The following is a 22,384-nucleotide window of genomic DNA, read 5'->3' as shown; positions in this document are numbered from 1 at the left end:
GAGAATGCTGGTCATAAGGCAAACTACCCTCTAAGAATGCTGTTACGCAGTGGCTGTCTGACAATGATTATCCTTTTAGCTTTGAAGAAAGGCAGATCCTCTGAGCAAAGAGGCTTTCTGAAAACCCAGGATCTGAAAAATTCTAACATTTCCTCTTTCCATTTTCAACCTGCTAAATTTGTTGATTTTAACTGAGAATTCTCTTTTCCATCAGAGTAAATCACAGCATTTTACCCCAATGAGTAGAAACACAAGAAACCAGAAGAATTACATAGTTGGATAGAAAACAACAAAGAAAAAGTTCTTTTATAGCAAAAGTCGTACCATTATCTTGCCTTTTCCAAAATTTTTGGGGCCATGGTACTAGAAAACATACTAATTACTACTAGCATGGAAAAAGGTAAGACTTTGATTCTCTCTTAGAGAAAAGGCAACTGTTCTCAGAATTTATCAAATATCTTGACAAATACCTTAATCCCTAACAGTTTAAGTTTAAAATATAAACTTGACCAAGACAAAATGCTATTAATGAATGAAAAAGGAATAGTCTATTTCTTTGTTCAGACTAGTACAACCTTAGCAGAGACTCTTATAGGCTTTCTTTCCAAGGAAGTAACTTGCATGTCTTCTTTGCAAGTCCCTGAGAAAAAACAGACCTGCCCAATGATAATCTGTAAACTCCAACTGAAATCAGCACTTAGTGATGCACCATGCTTTAAAGGTCTTTGGGCTTTGAGTAACTGATATCCACAACTGTTAGCAGACTTATGTATCTTCTAATACAAATTATTTAGTCTCTGCTTGTGGTTTTTCCTCATGAACTGACCAATAACATGCTTTAAGAAGGTTTTTCTTTTTTTAACAATTAAAGGTTTTATACCAAGAAAATACATTTTTACTACTTACTTGTGTAAAAAGTCAGGTTCAGAACCATGTTCAGACTCAGGTTCCTGAATCTGTTCTCCCACGGGCCTACTATTCTCCCGCAGTACAGTGGAAGTGAGCTGTGGTGCTGGCAGGGGCCCAGGAGTCTGAATCATGGTGTCAGTCCTGTTTAGCCATGTATTATCCAGACTTTCATCTGTAAAATTCCAGTTAGAGTCACAACATATCATTAGTGGAATGAACTCTGGTAGAAGTTCTAGAACAGACTAGAAGAGCGTGGCTTCTGGGTTAAACTGTCTAGTTTGAATTCCAGTTATACCACTAGCCTGTGTAACTTTCTGTAAGTTACTAAACTTCCAAAACTCCGTTTTCTTATATATTCTTACATTATCCTCTCTTCTGAATCCCTCCATCTATAAGGATTAATTCAACTACAGGAAGGGAAGAATGGGGCCAGCCAGAGATCCCTCTAACCTTGCTTTACTCAAGCAATAAAGGGCCTATTTGCTGGGTCTTAGAGGGGCCCCAGGTAGCAGCACTTAAAGTCTGGTGGGCCTTTACTGACAAATCAGCAAATCCCACTGCACAACTGGGATATTGGAGAAACAACTTTTTTCCAGGCAATTCAGTATGGGAATGGGTTAAGAGGCTCACTGTTTTCATGCTTCTAAGTTCTACCTCTTTAGGGAAGCCCTCCTCATTCATCCTACCCAGCCCCCACTTCCCATTCTCCTTTAACTTCTAGAGGAAATAGAATCATTCCTACTTACTAAGGATTTAATTATACACTGGCCTGTGTTGGCAGGTCATCTGTCAACTGTATAGGTTATCTCTTTAATTAAAATTAAATTTTGTCAAGGGACCAGGAAGTGTTTCTTCCTTTTTCTGAAGATCATTCATGAAGATCTGAACAGATTAAAGCATTATTTGCATATGTGAACTATAGCCTGATAATGTTACATAATTATAAAGTTTCTACTACAAACATTCTAAGTTATTTTCCTAATATGGGAAGACTTAAAAGTATTACTGCTATGCTTTCCCTTCTGAAGAATTAAAAAAAAATTTCAATCACAAAGTACACAGTATAATCTTACTGTTTTTCTTTCTCCATTAAGTCTCAGAGAGATGTGTGCATGTTAGGTTCTGTATTTGCTATCAAGCATCCCACCTCTCAGTGTTTCAACAATTGTCAGACATATGTATATGTTCTGGATCAGCTTCTCAGTTCCTGAAAATACTTACCTATTGTCTTGTTAATGTCATTCCAGTGATCTGAAACTCACTATTGAATCTTTTCTTTAATCAGCAAAAAGAGGTTTCATCTTCTTTTATTTATACCACTTTTGTTTCAACATTTAATTCCTAACTTTTATCTTCTGCTGCACTTAAAATTTTGTAAAAATGGTACCATTTAGGTTCTTAACCTGGTAAACCCATGTTTCAGCTCTACTACATACCATATTTTACAGAAAATCTTTCCTGATTCATTAAGAGTTTGATCACTCCCTGTATGTACCCAGAAAATCTTTTTGGCCCATCAGAGCACTTCCCTTGCTGAATTAAAATTGCCTGCTTCTGTCTTCCCATCTGTACTATGAGCATTTTTTAAAGTAAGTTTCATGCCTAGCACAGAGCCCAAAATGGGGCTTGAACTCATGACCCTGAGATCAACAGTTAGATGTTTGACTGAGGTGCCCATGCACCCCTGAGCATTTTTATTAATACTTAATCTCCAGCATTTTGCAGGTCTTTGAAAGGTGCTTGGTAAAGACTTGATGAATGAATGACTAACTTCAGGAAGAACTCACTCTTCTTGAGGAGATCCTGCTAACCCCTAAGGGTTCCTCAATGAAAACACTTCTTACAAGGCTTTCTCATCTTTATTCCAAACAGATGAAACTGCTGCCTAAGGATTCTGGGCACATGACCTACGTTAGTCGCTTGGTAAATTTCAAACTGACATACAGCAAGTTTTCTTTTTTTCAGTCATTATTTAGAGAGAAGTTTAGGATTCTACACTACAGAGAGGGTTTAGTATTTTCATTCTCTGAACCAAAAGATTTTAAATCCCAAAGACAAAACTTGACACAAAATCTTTAACATTAATTCTGTAAATATTTTTTTCTTTTTTAATTTATATCCAAGTTAGTTAGCATATAGTGCAATAATGATTTCAGGAGTAGAATCCAGTGATTCATCCCCTATGTATAACACCCAGTGCTCATCACAACAAGTGTCCTCCTTAATGCCCATCACCCATTTAGCCGATCCCCCACCCACCACCCCTCCAGCAACCCTTAGTTTGTTCCCTGTATTTAAGACTCTTATATTTCCCCCCTCCCTGTTTTTGTATTATTTTTGCTTCCCTTTCCCTATGTTCATCTGTTTGTATCTTAAATTCCACATGTGAGTGAAGTCATATGATATTTGTCTTCCTCTAATTTTGCTTAGCATAATACCCTCTTGTTCTATCCATGTTGTTGCAAATGGCAAGATTTCATTCTTTTTGATTGCCAAGTAATAGTCCATTGTGTGTGTGTGTGTGTGTATGTGTGTGTATGTATATGTATATATATATACACACATACCACATCATCTTTATCCATTCATCAGTTGATGGACATTTGGACTCTTTCTATACTTGGTCTATTGTCGACAGCGCTGCTATAAACATTGGGGTGCATATGCCCCTTTGAAATAGCACACCTATATCCTTTGTATAAATACTTAGTAGTGTAATTGCTGGGCTGTAGGGTAGTTCTATTTTTTTTAATGTTTATTTATTTTTGATAGACAGAGTGTGGGCAGGGTCAGAAGCAGAGAGAGAAGGGGGCAGAGAGAGAGAGGGAGACAAAGAATCCGAAGCAGGCTCCAGGCTCTGAGCTGTCAGCACAGAGCCCAACACGGGGCTTGAACTCATGAACCATGAGATCATGACTGGAGTCAAAGTCAAATGTTTAAGTGACTGAGCCACCAGGTGCTCTGAGTTTTCTTAGTTTAAGAGTAATGCTCTAATAAAGCAATTTTTAGTCTTTTTGAATATATGAATAATTACGCATTTTCACATTTTCATGACAATTCAACTCCTTGTTTCCCACAGTCCATGAGGGTTATAAAACCAGAGTCAGCTATCATTATTTTAATGCACAAGAATAAATTATATTCCTGGGGTAGAAATCAAAAGTTGTTTTGGTCATGTTCAATTTGCTGCACAGGTCTACCCTCAGCTTATCAGAATCTCTTCTATATTAGGATGAATTTTGATAATTAATGTTATGACTACACCTTATTTTAAATTTTAATGTATTAGAGGGTCTATGATATGGAGATCAATTTTATAAACCTTTGTAACTGTTTTCTCTTTTTCTCTGTGTTTCATGCTCTTCTAACTTCTTTCTCCTTGACCCTTTTCTGTTCCACTTTGTTCTAACCTTTGAGTATGTGTCAAATATACAAGGAAATAATATGCTTAACAGTATTACCTTGCTTCAACAGATCTGTCACTTTATTTACCTTTGCAATAGTAAGCAAACTACTTGTCTCATAGGTTAAAGGTAGACTTACCTTCTACTCGTTTTTTGTGAAGTGGGGGTCGTCCTTTCTTATTCCTTACTGAGGAGGTTTTGCTGCTGCTACTTCCACTGTTAACAGACATCCTATCATCTTCACCTCCAGTGACTAATGAATTTCTATAGGAGATAAGTGGAAGCCACACATCTTCTCTCCTTTCCATCATCTGCTCCGTAAGGAATTTTTCTAGGTATGAATGACTAGAAACACAACAAAGGAAACAGTGATTTTCATAGAAGCACTTCATGTATCACTTATTTAATTTTTTCATAGACTGAGGCTGTCTCTCTGAAAGTTCTGAAGAATCCCTAAGGGTACATATTACATTGTTAACAGTGGTTACCTTTGGAAAAGAGGGATGAGAATGTAAGGTTTTGCTGCACATATTCCTGGAATGCTTTTATTGTTCCAATTTTAGTACATGTGCTGAAGTGAGCACTGGAATGCTTTTAAATAGGTGAATGTATTACTAAGGCTGTGTGTGTGTGTGTGTGTGTGTGTGTGTGTGTGTGTGTGTGGTCCTTCCTAGGCCAATGTTCAAAAAAAAAAAAAATCAGAAGTTTAGCTCAATAGACTATTGATTTTTTTTTTAAACTGTTTAAACCAGGGCAGGATTTCTGTAATGGTGGAGAGAGGAACTAGGCATATCCTCTTCCCAGCAAAACAATTTTTTAACTGGTGAAAATGATAAAAGACAATCATTTAAAGTCTTTAGAAACTGTCCTAAGGGCACATAGCAAATGGAGAAACATTTATTCAAGAAAATTCCTAAATCTCAGTAAAAACAGAGTTTGTTGCATTTGCATCATAACCTGTTCCCCTCCTGTGTCCCCTCTTCTCCACCACTGTCCGGTGCTATGAAGGCATTACTCCAGGAGCTCTACTCTGGGTAGACATGGATAAGAAGACAGGGTTTCCCTCTTTCTTTCACTTCTCATCCGGAGCTGCCCTGGAAGAAATACTATTCTGGACAGCAGCTGGGAGGAAGGAGGCTTCCTTCTTCCCCATCCTCTACTTGTCAAGTAGTGACTCTCTCTTAGGCACAGCAGGCAGAGACCACCTGGAGGGACAAGCTGACAATGAGGGGTTACCCCTGGTCCCCTGCTCACAGAATAGAGGTGTTATTCTGGGAGGAGAGGGATGCTGTCCCACCCCCAGTTCCTGTTCAATGGCATAAAAGTTCTGCCCAGCAACCAAAGAGAGTAGATAAGCCAGAAATTTAACAGAGAAAACGAGAGAAAAGCTAGCCAAGAAGAGCCCTCCTGGAATCACAGACAATCTTGGAAGTTGGGAAGGCTCTGCACATATGCTTAAGCTGCACCTACTCATGGGCAAAAAGAACAGGGAATGAGGGCAGTGTTGAAATCATTCCCCAGGCCCCACACTGACCTATCAACACAGGGAAGAAGCCTCACTGGCACCAGGGGCTTAAGCACAACTGCTAACCAAATACTAGTTGAACAATAAGCTGCTCTGACCCAAGAGCAACTCTCAGAAAGCCAGACTTAAAGATAAAATCATAGTAGACTATTTTCCAGTTCTGCATATAAGGAGTTTCAAAGTTGTCACTGCATCCTAACAAGTAAAAAGCTCAACAGACTAAAAAATCAGCAACTTCCTGGATCCATAAGACAGGAAAATAGCTGTCCGCAAGATTGGGAGATATATGTGAATACAGGAGGCAACAGCTTATTGGAACAAACTCCAATAAATAGCTGTCCGCAAGACTGGGAGATATATGTGAATACAGGAGGCAACAGCTTATTGGAACAAACTCACTAGTGGAAACTAACTTGAGAACCAGTGCTGGAGTAGGAAAACCTGAGCTGTAATTCACAAACTGGGGGTGCCTGGGTGGCTCAGTCCGTTAAGCATCTAACTTCGGCTCAGGTCATGATATCACTGCTCTGAGTTTGAGTGCCCCATCAGGCTCTGTGCTTGATAGCTCAGGGCCTGGAGCCTGCTTCAGATTCTGTGTCTCCCCCTCTCTCTGCCCCTCCCCCATTCATGTTCTGTCTCTTCTTCAAAAATAAACAGACATTAAAAAATTTTAATTCACAAATTGTTGGAGGTTCACTGCGGACAAGTCTGAGAGTTCAAAATTCCAGGAGGACCCAGTCCAGGGTCCAGTCCAGGGGGACCTCCCCATAATATGAGATTTACCTCCAGAAGTTCAACCAGGTTTCCACAGTAAACATTAGAGCAAACTCCTCTGTGCTTCCAGCAAGGGGAGAGGAAAAGGATATCATTTTGAAATCTGCCAGAGTATATTGTTTTTAACAAAGCCTCTCCTCAGGGGAAACTGGTAAAGCAGAGCACAACTTACTGGGATATTAGTGGATGTTAACCAATCTGGGGGAAGGGAAATACCAACTCCAGCCTACTCCACCCATTATGTCCCAACTATGGGTTAAGAAAAAAGTGAGAAATACTTAAGGAGTTCACAGTCCAGAGGCACAGGCTCACTAAGACACAAACCTATAATCTGAGATTATAGATTGCTTCCACTCCTCCCATACCTCATTACCATATTACTAAAGGTATATTTATAGCAGTTCCTTCTACCCAGTACATCACGTCTGCTAATCAAGAAAAAATTATAAGGCATACCAAAAGGCAAAATTACGATTCAAAGGACAGAGCAAACATCAGAATCAGACATGGTAGAAATATGAGAATTATCAGACTGGCAATTTAAAACAACTATGATCAATATGCTAAGGGCTCTAATGGGAAAAGTAGACAGCATGCAAGAACAGATGAGCAACAGAAGCAGACAGATGGAAATCCTAAGACCCAAAAGAAATGCTAGAGATAAAAACTGTAAAAGAAACGAAGAATGCCTCTGATCGGTTTATCAGTAGACTGGACACAGCTGAGGGAAAAGCCTCTGCTCTAGGGGACACAACAACATAATCTTTGAAAACTGAAAGCAAAGAGAATGATGATGGAGGAAAATAGAATATCCAACTATAATACAACTACAAAAGGTGTTAACATATTGAGAATGTCAAGGGGAAGCAAGAAAAGAACAACAGCAACAATAATTGAAAACAGAAATGGCAGGGGTGCCTGGGTGGCTCAGTCTGTTAAGTCATCCAGCTTCGGCTCAGGTCATGATCTCATAGTTTATGAGTTCGAGCCCTGCGTTGGGCTCCTTACTGACAGCTCAGAACCTGGAGTCTGCTTTGGATTCTATGTCTCCTTCTCTCTCTGCCTCTCCCCGTTCATGCTCTCTCCTTCAAAAATAAACATTAGACAAAAATTAAAAAAACAAACAAACCCCGAAATGGCAGAGAATTTTCCCAAATTAATGTCAGATACCAAGCCACAGATCCAGGAAACTCAGAGAATACCAAGCAGGATAAAATGACAGAAGAACTATATCTAAGCATACTGTTTTCAAACTATAGAAAATCCAAGGCAAAGGAAAAATCCTGAAAGAAGCCAGAGGAAAAAAAATGCTTCATACACAGGGGAATAATGATATGAATTATACCTAACTTCTCAGAAACCATGCAAGCAAGAAAAGAGTGGAGTAAAGTGTTAAGAGAAAAACCCCACCAAACTAAAATTCTGTGCCCTACAAAACTCTCCTTCAAAGTGAAGGAAAAATTAAGACTTTCTCAGGCAAATAAAAATTGAGAGAATTTGTTGCCAGTAGACCTGCTTTCCAAAATTTGTTAAAATAAGTGCGTTAGAATGAAGGAAAGTAATGTAGGTCACAGACATGAATCTATATAAAGTAAGGAAGAACAATGAAGAAGGAATAAGTGAAGGTAAAATAAAAACTTAAAATTTTAAAAAATATTTATTTATTTTTGTGACAGAGAGAGAGAGAGAGAGGGAGCGAGCATGCAGGGAAGGACAGAGAGAGAGGGAGACACAGAATCTGAAAAAAGGCTCCAGGCTTTGAGCTGTCAGCACATAGCCCGGCGCGGGGGTTAAATTCATGACCCATGAGATTGTGACCTGAGCCGAAGTCTGAGGCTTAAGTGAGCCACCCAGGCACCCCTAAAATAAAAACTTTTATTTTTCTTAACTGATCTAACAAAGGAAATTTTTGTTCAAAATAACACCAACAATGTATTTGATTATGTATGCTTATGTATATATCACGTATATGCATGGATATATATGATTACATATGCTTATATATTAAATGAAAAGAATGACAGCAATGATACAAGGGAGAGGAGGGAGAAATTAGGATTATTTTGTTATTATAAGGTACTCATACTACTAATGAAGTGATAGAGTACTATTTAAAAGTGGATTTGGATTAATTGTAAATGCACATTGCAAATTTTAGGGCAACCACTTAAAAAAAAGTATCAATATGCTAAGAAAGTAGAACAAATGGTATCATAAAATGCTTAATTAAAACTTTTTACAAACAGCAGAAAAAGAGTGGAAGACAAAAAATAAGAGCAACAAACAGAAATAGTAAGGAATATGGTAGGTATTAATCCAACTGTATTAATAATCAATCTGAACATCAATGGTATAAAAGTGCACCAAGTAAAAGATTGCCAGAGTGGATCAAAAAACATGACCTAAGTATAGGCTGTCTACAAGAAATCCACTTTAAATGTAAAGACATATAAAATAAAAGTAAGTAAATGGATGGAAAAAGTTATACCATGCAAACACTAATCAAAAGAAACCAAGAGTAGTTATATTAATTTCAGAGCAGACTTCAAAGTACCGAAAGTTATCAGGGATAAAGAAGGGTATTACATAATGATAAAGGAGTCAGTTCTTCAAAAAAGGTAATAATTCTTACCATGTATGTGCCTTAAAACAGAGTATCAAACTATGTGAGGCAAAACTAATTGTAAAGAGAAACTGCAATTAGAAATACATGAATCCACTATCACAGATGGAGACTTAATCCTCTATCAGAAATGGACAGATTCAGTAGCCAGAAAAATCAGTAAGAACATAGCAGAAATCAAATACACCACCAGTCAAGTGGATATAATTAACATCTACAGACTAATCCCATCCAAAAGCAGAATACGTATTTTTTTCAAATTTACCTGTAACATTCACCAAGAGATCACATTTTAGGTCATGAAACATATCTTCTGTTTTTTTTTTTTAAATGTTTTTATTTATTTATTTTGCAAGCAAGGGAAGGAGGGAGAGAAAGCGAGCCCATGCACTCAAGCAGGGGAGGGGCAGAGAGAGAATCCCGAGAAGGCTCTGAGGTGTCAGTGCAGAACCCAATGCGGGGTTTTGATCTCAGGAACTGTTATATCATGACTTGAGCCGAAATCAAGAGTTGGACGCTCAACAAACTGAGCCACCAAGGCACCCCAGTCACAAAACACATCTTAACAAATTTAAAAGAACAGAAATCATACAATGTCTGCTCTTAGATCACAATGGAATTAAACTAGAAATCAGTATCAGAAAGATACATGGAGATTAAAGAATATACTTTAACACATGATACAATGAAGAAATCCCAAGGGAAATTTTAAATGAAAATGAAATGAAATGAAAATAATAGCACTTCAAAATTTGTGTAATGCAGTGAAAGCAATGGTTAGAGGGAAATTACAGCACTGAATGCACATATCAGAAAAGAAAAATCCAAAATCAATAATCTAGAAGCTTCTACCCTAGAAAACTAGAAAAAGATGGCCAAATTGAATCCAAAGTGAAAGAAAAGAAACACTAAAAATTAGAGTAGAAATCAATGAAATTAAAAACATAAAGCAATACATAATATCAGCAAAATCAAAAGCTGGTTCTTTGAAAAGATCAGTAAAATTGATTAGTCAGCCAAAAAGAGTTGGGGGGAAGAGAAGCTACAAATTATTAATACCAGAAATTAAAGAGAAAACATCATTACAGATCCTATGGACATTAACAGGAGAATAAAGGAATACTATAAACAAATCTGTGCCTGCATATTTGATAATCCAGATGAAACAGACCAATTCCTTGAAACACACAACTTGCCAATTTCACACAAGAAGAAATGGACAATCTGAAAAGGCCTGTATCTATTAAATAAATTGATTCAATAACTAATAACTTTCCAAAGCAGGAAGCACCAAGCTCAAATGAGTTAACTGGTGATTCTACCAAACGTTTAAGGAATAAACCTACCAATTCTCTACAGTCTCTTTCGGATGACAAAAGCAGAAGCAGTACTTTCTATCTCATTCTACGAGGCCAGCACTATCCTAATACCAAAATCAGACAAAGATATTACAAGAAAACTACAGACTAATATCTTCATGAATATAAAGCAAAAATCCTCATCAAAATATGAGTAAACTGAATACAACACTGTACTGAAAAATAAATATATACACTATGATCAAGTGGGATGTAACCCAGGTATGCAAAGCTGGTTCAACACTTGAAAATCAATTAATATATTCCATCACATCAACAGGCTAAAGAAGAAAAATCAGTATCTTATCAATAAATATAGAAAAAGAATTTGACAAAACCCAACAGCAATCCTTGATAAAAACTCTCACTAAATCAGGAATAAAAGGGGATTTTCTCAATTTGATAAATACAATCTACAAAAAACCGTATAGCTAACATGCTTAATGGTGAAAAACTTGAAGATTTCCCAGTAAATCAGGTATAAGACAAGAATGTCCCTGCTCACCAATCTTTTTCAACACTGTACTGGAAATTCTAGTTAATTCAATAAGACAAAAAAGGAAATATAAAGTATACAGAGTAGAAAGGAAGAAATCAGTTATTATTTGCAGATGACACGATTGTCTATGTACAAAATCCTAAAGAACTGACAGAAAATCCCTCCTGGAACTAATATGCAATTGCAGCAAGGTTGCAGGATACAAAGTTACAAGTGGAATTTGAAATTAAAAACATAATGCCATTTACATCTGCACCCCTGAAAATGAATTAAGATATAAATCTAACAAAAAATATACAATACCTATATGAGGAAAACTACAAAACTGATGAAATGAAAGAACTAAATATATGGAGACACGTTCCATGTTCATGCCTACAAAGTACTAAGTTCTTTCTAACTTGATCTATATAGTCCATGCAGTTCCAACCAAAATCTCAGCAAGTTATTTTGTGGATATTGACAAGTGGATTCTAAGTTTTATATCGAGAGGCAAAAGACCCAGGATAGCCAGTACTGATGGAGAACAACTAAGTTCGAAGACTGACACGATACAATTGTAAAACTTACTATAAAGCTACAGTAAAATCATTTTGCAAAATGTAAGTATACCATCATCACACTGTATACCTTAAACTTATACAATGCTATATGTCAAATTTATCTCAATAAGGCTGGAAAAATGAGAAAAAAAATCTATAGTAACTAAGAAAGTGTGGTACTGGCCAATGAATAGACATATAGATCAAAGGAACAGAAAAGAGAACCCAGAAACAGGACCACATAAATATAATCAACTGATCTTTGTGACAAAGGAGCAAAGGTAATAAAATGGAGTAAAAGCAGTCTCTTCAATAAATGAACAACTGGATGTGCAAAGCAAATAAATGAGTTGAGACACAGAGCTTACGTTGTTCACAAAAACCAACTCAAAATGGATTATAAACCATTTTGTAAATGTAAAATTTATAAATGTAAAATGTAAGACTATAAAACTCCTACAAAATAATATAGGAGAAAACCTAGATAACCCAGGGTATGGCAATGACTTTTACAACACCAAAGGCAGGGTCTCTGGAATAATAATTGATAAGGCAGAGTTAATTAAAATTAAAAACTTCTGTTCTGCAAAAGACACTGTCTAGAGAAAGAGAAGACAACCACAGACTGGGAGAAAATATTTGCAAAATACATATCTGATAAAGGAATTGCTATCTAACATATAGAAACAACTCTTAAAACTCAACAATAAGAAAACAAACAACCTAATTTAAAAATGAGCTACACATCTGAACAGATACCTCACCAAAGAAAATATACAGATGGCAAATTAAGCACATTAAAAGTTGCTCCACACCATATGTCATCAAGGAAATGCAAAATTAAAATAAGACACAACTAGGGGCACCTGGGTGGTTCAGTGGGTCAAGCGTCTGACTTCAGCTTAGGTCATGATCTCAGTTTGTGAGGTCAAGCCCCGTGACGGGCTCTGTGCTGACTGCTTGGGGCCTGGAGCCAGCTTCTGATTCTGCGTCTCCCTCTCTCTCTGCCCCTCCACCACTCACGCTCTGTCTCTCTCAAAAATAAACATTAAAAAAAAATTAAAAAAAAAATAAGACACCTATTAGAATGGCCAAAATCTGAAACAATGACAACATCGAATCCTGGTGAGGATGTGGAACAAAAGAAACTCTCATACACTGCTGATAGGAATACAAAATGGTACAGCAACTTTCGAAGATAGTTTTGCAGTTTCTTATAAAACTAAACACACTCTTACCATGTGATCCAGCAATCAGAAGCCTTAGTATTTACCCAAAAGACTTAAAAATTTAAGTCCTTACAATTACCTACACAGGGATGTTTATATCAGCTTCATTCATAATTGCAAAAATTTGGAAGCAACCAAGATGTCCTTCAGTAGGTAAATGGCTAAATCAATTGTGGTATTTCTAGACAATGGTATAATTCTCAACATGAAAAAGAAATGAGCTTATCAAGCCATGAAAGGACATGGAGGAACTTTACATGCATATTACACTAAGTGAAAGAAGCTTATCTGAAAAGGCTACATACTTTGTGATTCCAACCATATAACATTCTGGAAAAGGCAAAACTATGGAAACAGTAAAATCATCAGTGGTTGCTAGGGTTTGGGGGATGAGAGGAAAGATGAACAAGCACAGCACAGAGGATTTTTAGGGAAGTGAATAAAATACTCTGTATGATTCCATAATGATGGATGCATGTCATTATACATTTGTCTAAACCCACAGAATGTACATCAAGAATGAACTATAATGTAACCAATCATGAACTTTGGTGATTATGATATGTCAAGGTAGGTTTATCAATTATAACAAGTGTATCATCTTGGTGGTAGATGCTGATAATGGGGAGACTATGCATGTGTAAGGGCAAAGTGATACATGGGAATTCTCCTTACCTTCCCCTCAATTTTGTTGTGAACCTAAAACTTCTCTAAAAATTAAGCTAAATCAAATCAAATCAAGTCAAATCAAATAGTTCTCTGTTAGTTTGGAAGACTGCACATACCCAAGGCTGCCCCTTCTCAGGAGCAATGAGAGAGGGAACTTCCAAGCTGCTAGTCTTCTGGCTGACTGTGGAGCAAAATAACACCCCTGAAGTGTGACAGCAGTCTTCAAGCGACACACACAACGAAGAGTAAAAAGTAAAAATCTAAATGGCTAAGGAGGTTTAAGCACAACCTTTGATTAATGAGTCTAATGCTGACATAGGCTTGACTCCTAGGAATTCAAGCCAAATGATAAAAAAAAAAAAAAAAAAAAAAAAAAAAAACCAAGGGGAAAAATCTGAGTAGGGATAGCAGAGGCTGCACATTGTAAGAGAAACAGACTTCATAGTTTGTTCATCCAAATCTCTAAACAAATGACCAAGCAAACAACATCAATCTCTAGGGGTGCAGTGAATTGGTATGAAGTGTACCTAAATTACTTCACAAGGTATCATGTATGCAACATATTATCTAAATTATTCAGTTTTAAACAAAAAATTATGAGACATGCAAAGTAATAGGGAAATATGACCTACATGTAGCAGTAAAAAAGTGAGCAATAAAAACAGTGGCCCATAAAGATTGCAAAGCAATATTTTAAATATGTTCAAAGAACTAAAAAAATATATACATAAGGAATGAAAAATATGTCCCTATCTCATTAAATAGAGAATAAGAAGAATAAAAGAAATGATAAAAAAGAGAACAAATGGAAATTTTGCAGTTGCAAATTACAATAACAAATTAAGAATTCTCTATAGGAGCTCAACAGATTTGAACTGGCAGAATAAATAGTTAGTAATCTTGAATATGCATCAGTAGAAATTATGTATTCTGAAGAGCAGAAAGAATAAAGAAAAATGAACAGAGCCTCAGAAATGTGCGATACCATTAAGTGCACTGATAAGTGTAGTGGAAATACCAGGAGAAGAAAGGAGTAGAAATGCATTTAAAGACATAATAGGAAAAAAAAAAGATATAATAGTTAATACTTCCAAATTTGGTGAAAAACATTAATCTACACATTATCAAAGCTCAACAAAGTCCAAGCAAGATAAATTCAAAAAGACCCACACCCCGATGCATCATAGGCAAAATGCTAAAAGCTGACACTAAAGGAAAACTCTTGAAAGAAGAGCAAGTAACTCATGATTTCTCATCAGATGCAATGGAGGCCAGAAGTCAGTGGGATAGTATCATCAATGTACTGAAAGTAACACACTATCAAATCAGAATATTTTATCTAGCAAAACTATATTTTAAAGCTAAAGATAAAATAAAGACACTCCCAGATGGAATAAAAATAGAGAATTTGTTGCTGGCTGACCTGACTTAAAAGAAACAATAAAAGATGTTCTTCAGGCTGAAAGCAAATGATGCCAGAGAATACACATGAAAAAACAAAGAGAGCTAAAAGGTAATTATTAAGTAGTTATGAAGGCCAATATAATTGCATATTTATTCTTTTCACTAATTTAAACAAGAATTGTATAAAATAATATGTATCACTGTATTGTTGAGCCAATAACATAGAAATGTAATATATTTGGTAATAAATACAAAAGAAATAGGTGGGAGCAAAGATATATTAGTGTAAGGAAATGATGCCAGATGGTATATCAAATCCACAGAAAGAAATGAGGAGAACCAGAAAGGGCAAATGAGATTAATAATATAACAGGCCCCTGGGTGGCTCAGTCAGTTAAGTGTCCAACTTCAAGTCAGGTCACAATCTCATGGTTTGTGAGTTTGAGCCCACACCGGGCTCTGCTGTCAGAGCAGAGCCCACCTCGGATCCTCTGTCCCACTCTGTCTCTGCCCTGCCCCCACTCACACTCTCTCTCAAAAATAAATAAACATTAAAAAAAAGGTTACTATAACAAACTCTATAATAAATGTATACTTGGCTCCATTTCTTCTCTCAGTGTATTTAAAAGACATACAATTATATCAAATATAATTATAATGATGTATTGTTGGGTGTGTAACATATTTGGATGCAGTATGTGTAACAACAATGACACAAAAAAGAATAGAAATGGAGCTATATAGGGGCACCTGGGTAGCTCAGTCAGTTAAGCATCCGACTTCAGCTCAGGTCACGATCTCACAGTTCATGGGTTCGAGCCCCGCGTTGGGCTCTGTGCTGACAGCTCAGAAGAGCCTGGAGCCTGCTTCGGATTCTGTGTCTCTCTCTCTGTCCCTACCCTACTCATGCTCTGTCTCTCTCTCTTTCAAAAAAATAAATAAACATTAAAAAAAGAAAAGAAAAGCTATATAGAAGTAAAGTTTTTATATTTCCCTAGAATAAATTTGAAGAAATTTTGATAAGATGTATATTTTAAGGCCTACAAAAACCCACTAAGGACATAACTAAAAAAGTACAATTAAGTAATTTTGAAGTAAGGGACACCTGGGTGTCTCAGTCAGTTGGGTGTCCAACATGATTTCATGGCTTGTGAGTTCAAGCCCTGCACTGGGCTCTGTGCTGACAGCTCAGAGTCTGCTTCAGATTCTGTCTCCTCCATCTCTCTCTGCCCCTCCCCTGCTCACACTCACTCACTCTCTCTCTCAAATATAGATAAACATTAAAAAGAAAAATATTTTAAATAATTTTGAAGTAAAATGTTACACTAGAAAATATCCACTTAATATAAAAGAAGTCATGGCCAACTAATCTTTGACAAAGCAGGAAAGAATATCCAGTGGAATAAAGACAGTCTCTTCAACAAGTGGTGCTGGGAAACCTGGACAGCGACATGCAGAAGAATGAACCTGGACCACTTTCTTACACCATACACAAAACTAAACTCAAAATGGGTGAAAGACCTAAATGTAAGACAGGAAGCCATCAAAATCCTAGAGGAGAAAGCAGGCAAAGACCTCTTTGACCTTGGCCGCAGCAACTTCTTACTCAACACGTCTCTGGAGGCAAGGTAAACAAAAGCAAAAATGAACTATTGGGACCTCATCAAAATAAAAAGCTTCTGCACAGCCAAGAAAACAATGAGCAAAACTAAAAGGAAACCGACAGAATGGGAGAAGATATTTGCAAATGACATATCAGATAAAGGGTAGTCTCCAAATCTATAAAGAACTTCTCAAACTCATCACCCAAAAAAAGGATAATCCAGTGAAAAAATGGGCAAAAGACATGAATAGACACTTCTCCAAAGAAGACATCCAGATGGTCAACCAACACATGGAAAAATGCTCAACATCACTCATCATCAGGGAAATACAAATCAAAACCACAATGAGATACCACCTCACATCTGTCAGAACAGTTAATATTAACAACTCAGGCAACCACCGATGTTGGCAAGGATGCAGAGGAAGAGGATCTCTTTTGCATTGCTGGTGGGAATGCAAACTGGTGCAGCCACTGTGGAAAACAGTATGGGGGCTCCTCAAAAAATTAAAAATAGAACTACCCTATGATCCAGCAATTGCACTACTAGGTATTTATCCAAAGTATACAGGTGTGCTGTTTCGAAGGGGCACATGCACCCCAGTGTTTACAGCAGCACTATCAACAATAGCCAAAGTATGGGAAGAGCCCAAATGTCCATCGATGGATGAATGGATAAAAAAGATGTGGTATATATATACAATGGAGTATTACTTAGCAATCAAAAATAATGAAATCTTGTCATTTGCAACAACGTGGATGGAACAAGAGGGTATTACCCTATGTGAAATTAGAGAAAGACAAATATCATATGACTTCACTCACATGAGGACTTTAAGATACAAAACAGATGAACATAAGGGAAGGGAAGCAAAACTAATATAAAAACAGGGAGGGGGACAAAACATAAGAGACTCTTAAATATAGAGAACAAACAGGGTTGCTGGAGGGATTGTGGGAGGGGGGATGGGCTAAATGGGTAAGCGCATTAAGGAATCTACTCTTGAAATCATTGTTGCACTATATGCTAACTTGGATGTAAATTAAAAAATAATTTAAAAAAATATATAAAAAAGGCAATAAGGGAGGAAATAGCAAAAATAATCTATAGAAGCAGACAGTATAATGGCAGAAAGTGAAGTGTCTGACTCTTGATCTCAGCTCAGGTCTTGTTCAATCCCCACAGTGGGCTCTGTGCTGGGTGTGAAGCCTACTTAGAGAAGAAAAACAACAACAACAAAAAAAAAAACAACCCAAAACATGATCAAACTACACGCTATCTATAAGAAGCAGAGTTAGAGTTTACATTCAAAGACAAAAAGCCAGAAAGTGAAAGGATGGAAAAAAAGTATACCATGCAAACAGTAAATAAAATACAACTGGAGTGGTTGTATTAGTATCAGACAAAATAGAATTTTAAGACAAAAGTTACTAGAGCCAGGGAATGACATTTTATAATGCTATTTAAGAGTCAATCCATCAGGAAGGCACAAGTATACACATAAATACACCTAACAAAAGAGCTAGCCTCAAAAGGCATGAAGCAAAAAATCGACAAATTTGAAAGGAAAAATAACAATTTCAGTAATAGTTGAGGAGACTTCAATACCCCACCCTCAATAATGGATAGAACTAGACAAAATATTAACAAAGAAATAGAAGACTTGAACAACGCTATTAAAAAAAAAAAAACAAAACCAACCATATGCCACCTGACCTAACAGATACCTCAACACCACTGAACACCAGCAGAAGAATACATATTCTCCTGAAGTACATATGGAACATTCTCTAGAATAGACCATATATTGGTCTATAAAACAAGCCTGAATAAATTTGAAAGGATTAAATTATACAAAGCATGTTCTCGGGGCATGTGGGTGGCTCAGTTGGTTAAGCATCCAACTTCGGCTCAGGTCATGATCTTACAGTTCGTGCCTGCAGCTCAGAGCCTGGAGCCTGTTTCAGAATCTGTGTCTCCCTCTCTCTCTGCCCCTTCCCTGCACACTGTGTCTCTTTCTCTCAAAAAAATGAATAAAACATTAAAAAAATTAACTAAAAAATGCATATTCTCTAACCACAATGTAATGAAATGAGAAATCAATAATGGAAGGAAAATTTGGAAATTCACAAATATGTGGAAATTAAATAAAATACTCCTTAATAACTAAGATAAAAGAATACATCACAAAGAAAATGAGAAAGTCACGGAGATGAATGAAAACATAAATGCAACATATCAGAATCTGTAAGATGCAGCTAAAGTAATGCTCAGAGGAAAATGTGTATCTGTAAATGCCTAGAATAAATAAGTTTTCAAACTAACCACCCCCCCCCGCCCCCCCTGCCACAAATACCCAACATCACTCATTCTCTATCATATTATTCTATTTCAGTGCCTGAGACTCTTGTTCCTATGTTATGTTGTGTCCCCCTTACATTAGAAACTTTGTATTGTTCGCTGCCTGGCCATACTAGAATAAGAGTTATACAACAGTACCTGACCATATTGTTTAATAAATCTTTTTTGACCAAATGAAGTCGGCATCTCTCCTTAGAATTATCACTCATATTCATATGATTTTTAACTGTCTCTCCAAATTTCTGTTCATTTAATATTATTACAACTGATATACCTTTCTACCAAATTCATAAAATTCAGTATCCCATCAATATTTTTTATGAAAACTGCATATATTACTTCTTTAAACTATTATCAGTTATCAAAAATAAAAAATAGAAAAAGAAATCAATCTTCTTGGACCAAGTCAAATAAAAAATTCAGTTTACCTTTGAACATGGATTTGAATTGTGCACGTCCACTTAAATGTGGATTTTTTTTCAATAAATACACTACATACCATAAATATATTTTCTCTTATGACTTTAACATTTTTTCTCTAGCTTACTTTATTATAAGAAAGCATAAAATATATATAACATATGAAAGATGTTAACTATTATTGGTAAGGCTTCTAGTCATTAATAGGCTACAAATAGTTAAGTTTTTGGGAAGTCAAAGTTACACAGTACAGCATAGAGGGTATAGTCAATAATACTGTAATAATGTTGTATGATGACAGTTACTAAATTTACCATGGTGAGCACTGTTATGTATAGAATTCCTGAGTCACTATATTATATACCTGAAGCTAACATAATATCATATGTCGACTATACTTAAGTAATAAAAAATAACATTAAAAAAGTGTGAAATTTAAAATTTAATAAATACCCTTTTATTTTAAATTAAAAAAAAGTTAAAACACGATTTTTGATTGTGAGGAGGTCTGCACCCCTAACCCATGTTGTTCAAGAGTCAACTGTAAAACTAAAATATAATTAATGTAAGAGGGAAAAAAGAAAGGGTTACACAATGGCTAAGCCAATGTTCCTACTTCTTTGAATTGTGGAATAAGAAAAGAAATCATTGCCCACTTACTCAATTTAATCTTGCAAATTCTAGAGTACTAAAGGTGAACAGTGAAAGAACAATTATATAGATGCTTGAAAGAAAACTATGGTTCCTTAAAACAATCAGAGCATATGTTATCAACAGTAATTATATCTAGATGACTAACATTTTTCCAAAAAATAAAACATTTAAAATTACAAGGGTATCATGATGAAAGTAACTTACACAGTCTTTTTGTCCTGTCGAAGAAGTTTAGAAGAAAATTCACTTAATACTTCCAGGAAAGCCAGATTAGGAGGGGGATATTCTTGTCCTTTCTGATTTTGGTATTTAAAGGCAAACTCTATGCCATCCCTGAAGTAAAAGAAAATAACTTCTTATTTTTCCAGATAAGTAGTGTAGTTCTCTCAATGGGTTAGAATTTCAAAGTAGTTGAAAAGGCAGGAAAATCACTGAAGGAAGTAAAATCCGATAAATTTGAAGGGCAAAACAATGTTAACTTGTATGACATATATACCTATTAGTATTCTATTATTTACAGTACAAAAGTATGAGTTGTAGCAAATAATATAAAAAATAGCTGAATAACCACAAAGCTAAATTCCTGTATGTATCTTATAGGGGTAACACAATACCCTGGAAAGGGCATTAGACTGTCAGAAACTTTGGTTCTCAGAGTTGGGTCATGGGACCAAGCAGCTATATGAGGTATTTAAACATAAGGTATTTAACATTTTCTGTCATTAAGTTTTTAGGTATGAAATAAGGTTGACCAAATTAGTACAGTGTTTTTAAACCCATGTCTCCTATAACATTTTCTCACTGACCAGATATTTTGTTAAATTTTACTTTCTATTCTTTATAAATGAAAAAATAGACAGTTGAAGTATTTTTCAAATTCAAAAGGCCCTCCTAGTTGAGAATAACTAGATGACACAACCTCTGAAGTTATTGTAACTTAAAAATTCTATCATTTGTCACTTTAAAAATGGGTCAAATAACATTTATTTCAGTTAAATTCCAGTAAAACTAAAATCTTTATAACATAAAGGGTTTATTCAGCTCACTCACTTGTGAAGTGTGGCAACTGCTTCTCGTGTCTTGATCTGATCCAGTCCGAATGTAAGGGCAAAACGACGTGCCAGTTCTTTAATGCCACTGACATGGGCAGATGTCCTATCTAGATTGGGACCTTGCTCTTGGACAAGTTCATTAAACAACTGGTTGAAAGAAAAAAAGAGGAAAAAATCTACAGCTAAGAAATATTTATTTCATTTATTATTAGAATAGGTAATATAATTTAAAAAAATTTAAAAGGCGCATGGTAAAATTTCCCTCCTTATATTTAACCGTAGTCACACTGTTCCCCTTCTCCAAGTCATCTACCATTACCAATTTCTTGAGCTCATTTTCATGCTACTTGTGTGATTAAATGTGAACAGGAATTTCTTTTTTTTTTTTTAAGTTTATTTATTTATTTTGCAAGAGACAGAGACAGCACGTGTGGGGAAGGGGCAGAGACAGAGAAACCCACACAGGCTCATACAGCCCATGCTGCCAGAGCAGAGCTTGACGTGAGGCTTGAACTCATGAAACTGGGAGGTCATGACCTGAGCCAAAAGCAAGAGTTGACACTTAACCGACTGAGCCACCCAGGTGCCCTAGGAATTTATTTCTTTTTAATTTTTTTTTTTCAACATTTATTTATTTTATTTTTGGGACAGAGAGAGACAGAGCATGAACGGGGGAGGGGCAGAGAGAGAGGGAGACACAGAATCGGAAACAGGCTCCAGGCTCTGAGCCATCAGCCCAGAGCCCGACACGGGGCTCGAACTCACGGACCGCGAGATCGTGACCTGGCTGAAGTCGGACGCTTAACCGACTGCGCCACCCAGGCGCCCCGGAATTTATTTCTTTTTAACAAAAAAATAATATATTTTAGGCTGGGGGAAAAGAAATATGTTTATAGAAATATACTTTATATTCATAAACATTTACGTGTTCTTTTTGTTGTTTCATAAGGATGGCAATATACGATATATAGGGTTCAGAGCGTTGGTTTTTTTCACTGATTATATCTTTAGACAAGAACACTATGTAAAAAAAGACATTTGGATATATGGGGTGATTTTTCCTACCCACCAACAAAATATACAAAAAGGTTCTTAAGCTGGGTGGAGGGATTTTATAAATTACACATAGATTGCACATATTGTATCAAAATAACAACAACGAAATAAATCTGGAGTACTAAAGAATATAAAAGCTATCATTGTTCTGCCACCAAGGTCAGACACTTAAATTTATCTATACATATCTGTCTTCCCTACAAGATATGAATAGTCCAGGCTTTCATCTAAAGCCACTCCCTACTTATTTACTAGATCTCACTCCATTTTACCTATTTAGCAATTTTGCTCTCATGCTTAC

At 36.2% G+C, this 22,384-nt stretch overlaps 1 protein-coding gene across 4 annotated transcripts in view; it reads right to left on the bottom strand.

The window, feature by feature from the left end:
• The window catches only part of STAG1 (stromal antigen 1), a 410,325-nt gene that overhangs the window by 6,271 nt on the left and 381,670 nt on the right, over positions 1–22,384 (bottom strand). For all 4 annotated transcript variants that reach the window (XM_023260539.2, XM_045036401.1, XM_019810669.2 and 1 more), the window contains 4 exons: positions 21,026–21,174; positions 20,180–20,308; positions 4,453–4,658; positions 907–1,081 (listed from right to left, as the gene is read on the bottom strand). In XM_023260539.2, the coding sequence (XP_023116307.1) occupies positions 907–1,081; positions 4,453–4,658; positions 20,180–20,308; positions 21,026–21,174 (659 nt within the window). The remainder of the gene's footprint in view (positions 1–906; positions 1,082–4,452; positions 4,659–20,179; positions 20,309–21,025; positions 21,175–22,384) is intronic.

The sequence above is a fragment of the Felis catus genome, chromosome C2, assembly GCF_018350175.1.
Source record: "Felis catus isolate Fca126 chromosome C2, F.catus_Fca126_mat1.0, whole genome shotgun sequence".
Classification (NCBI taxonomy): domain Eukaryota; kingdom Metazoa; phylum Chordata; class Mammalia; order Carnivora; family Felidae; genus Felis; species Felis catus.
The sequence above is the reverse complement of the archived record's forward strand: the minus strand, read 5'-3'. Positions and strand labels throughout refer to the sequence as shown.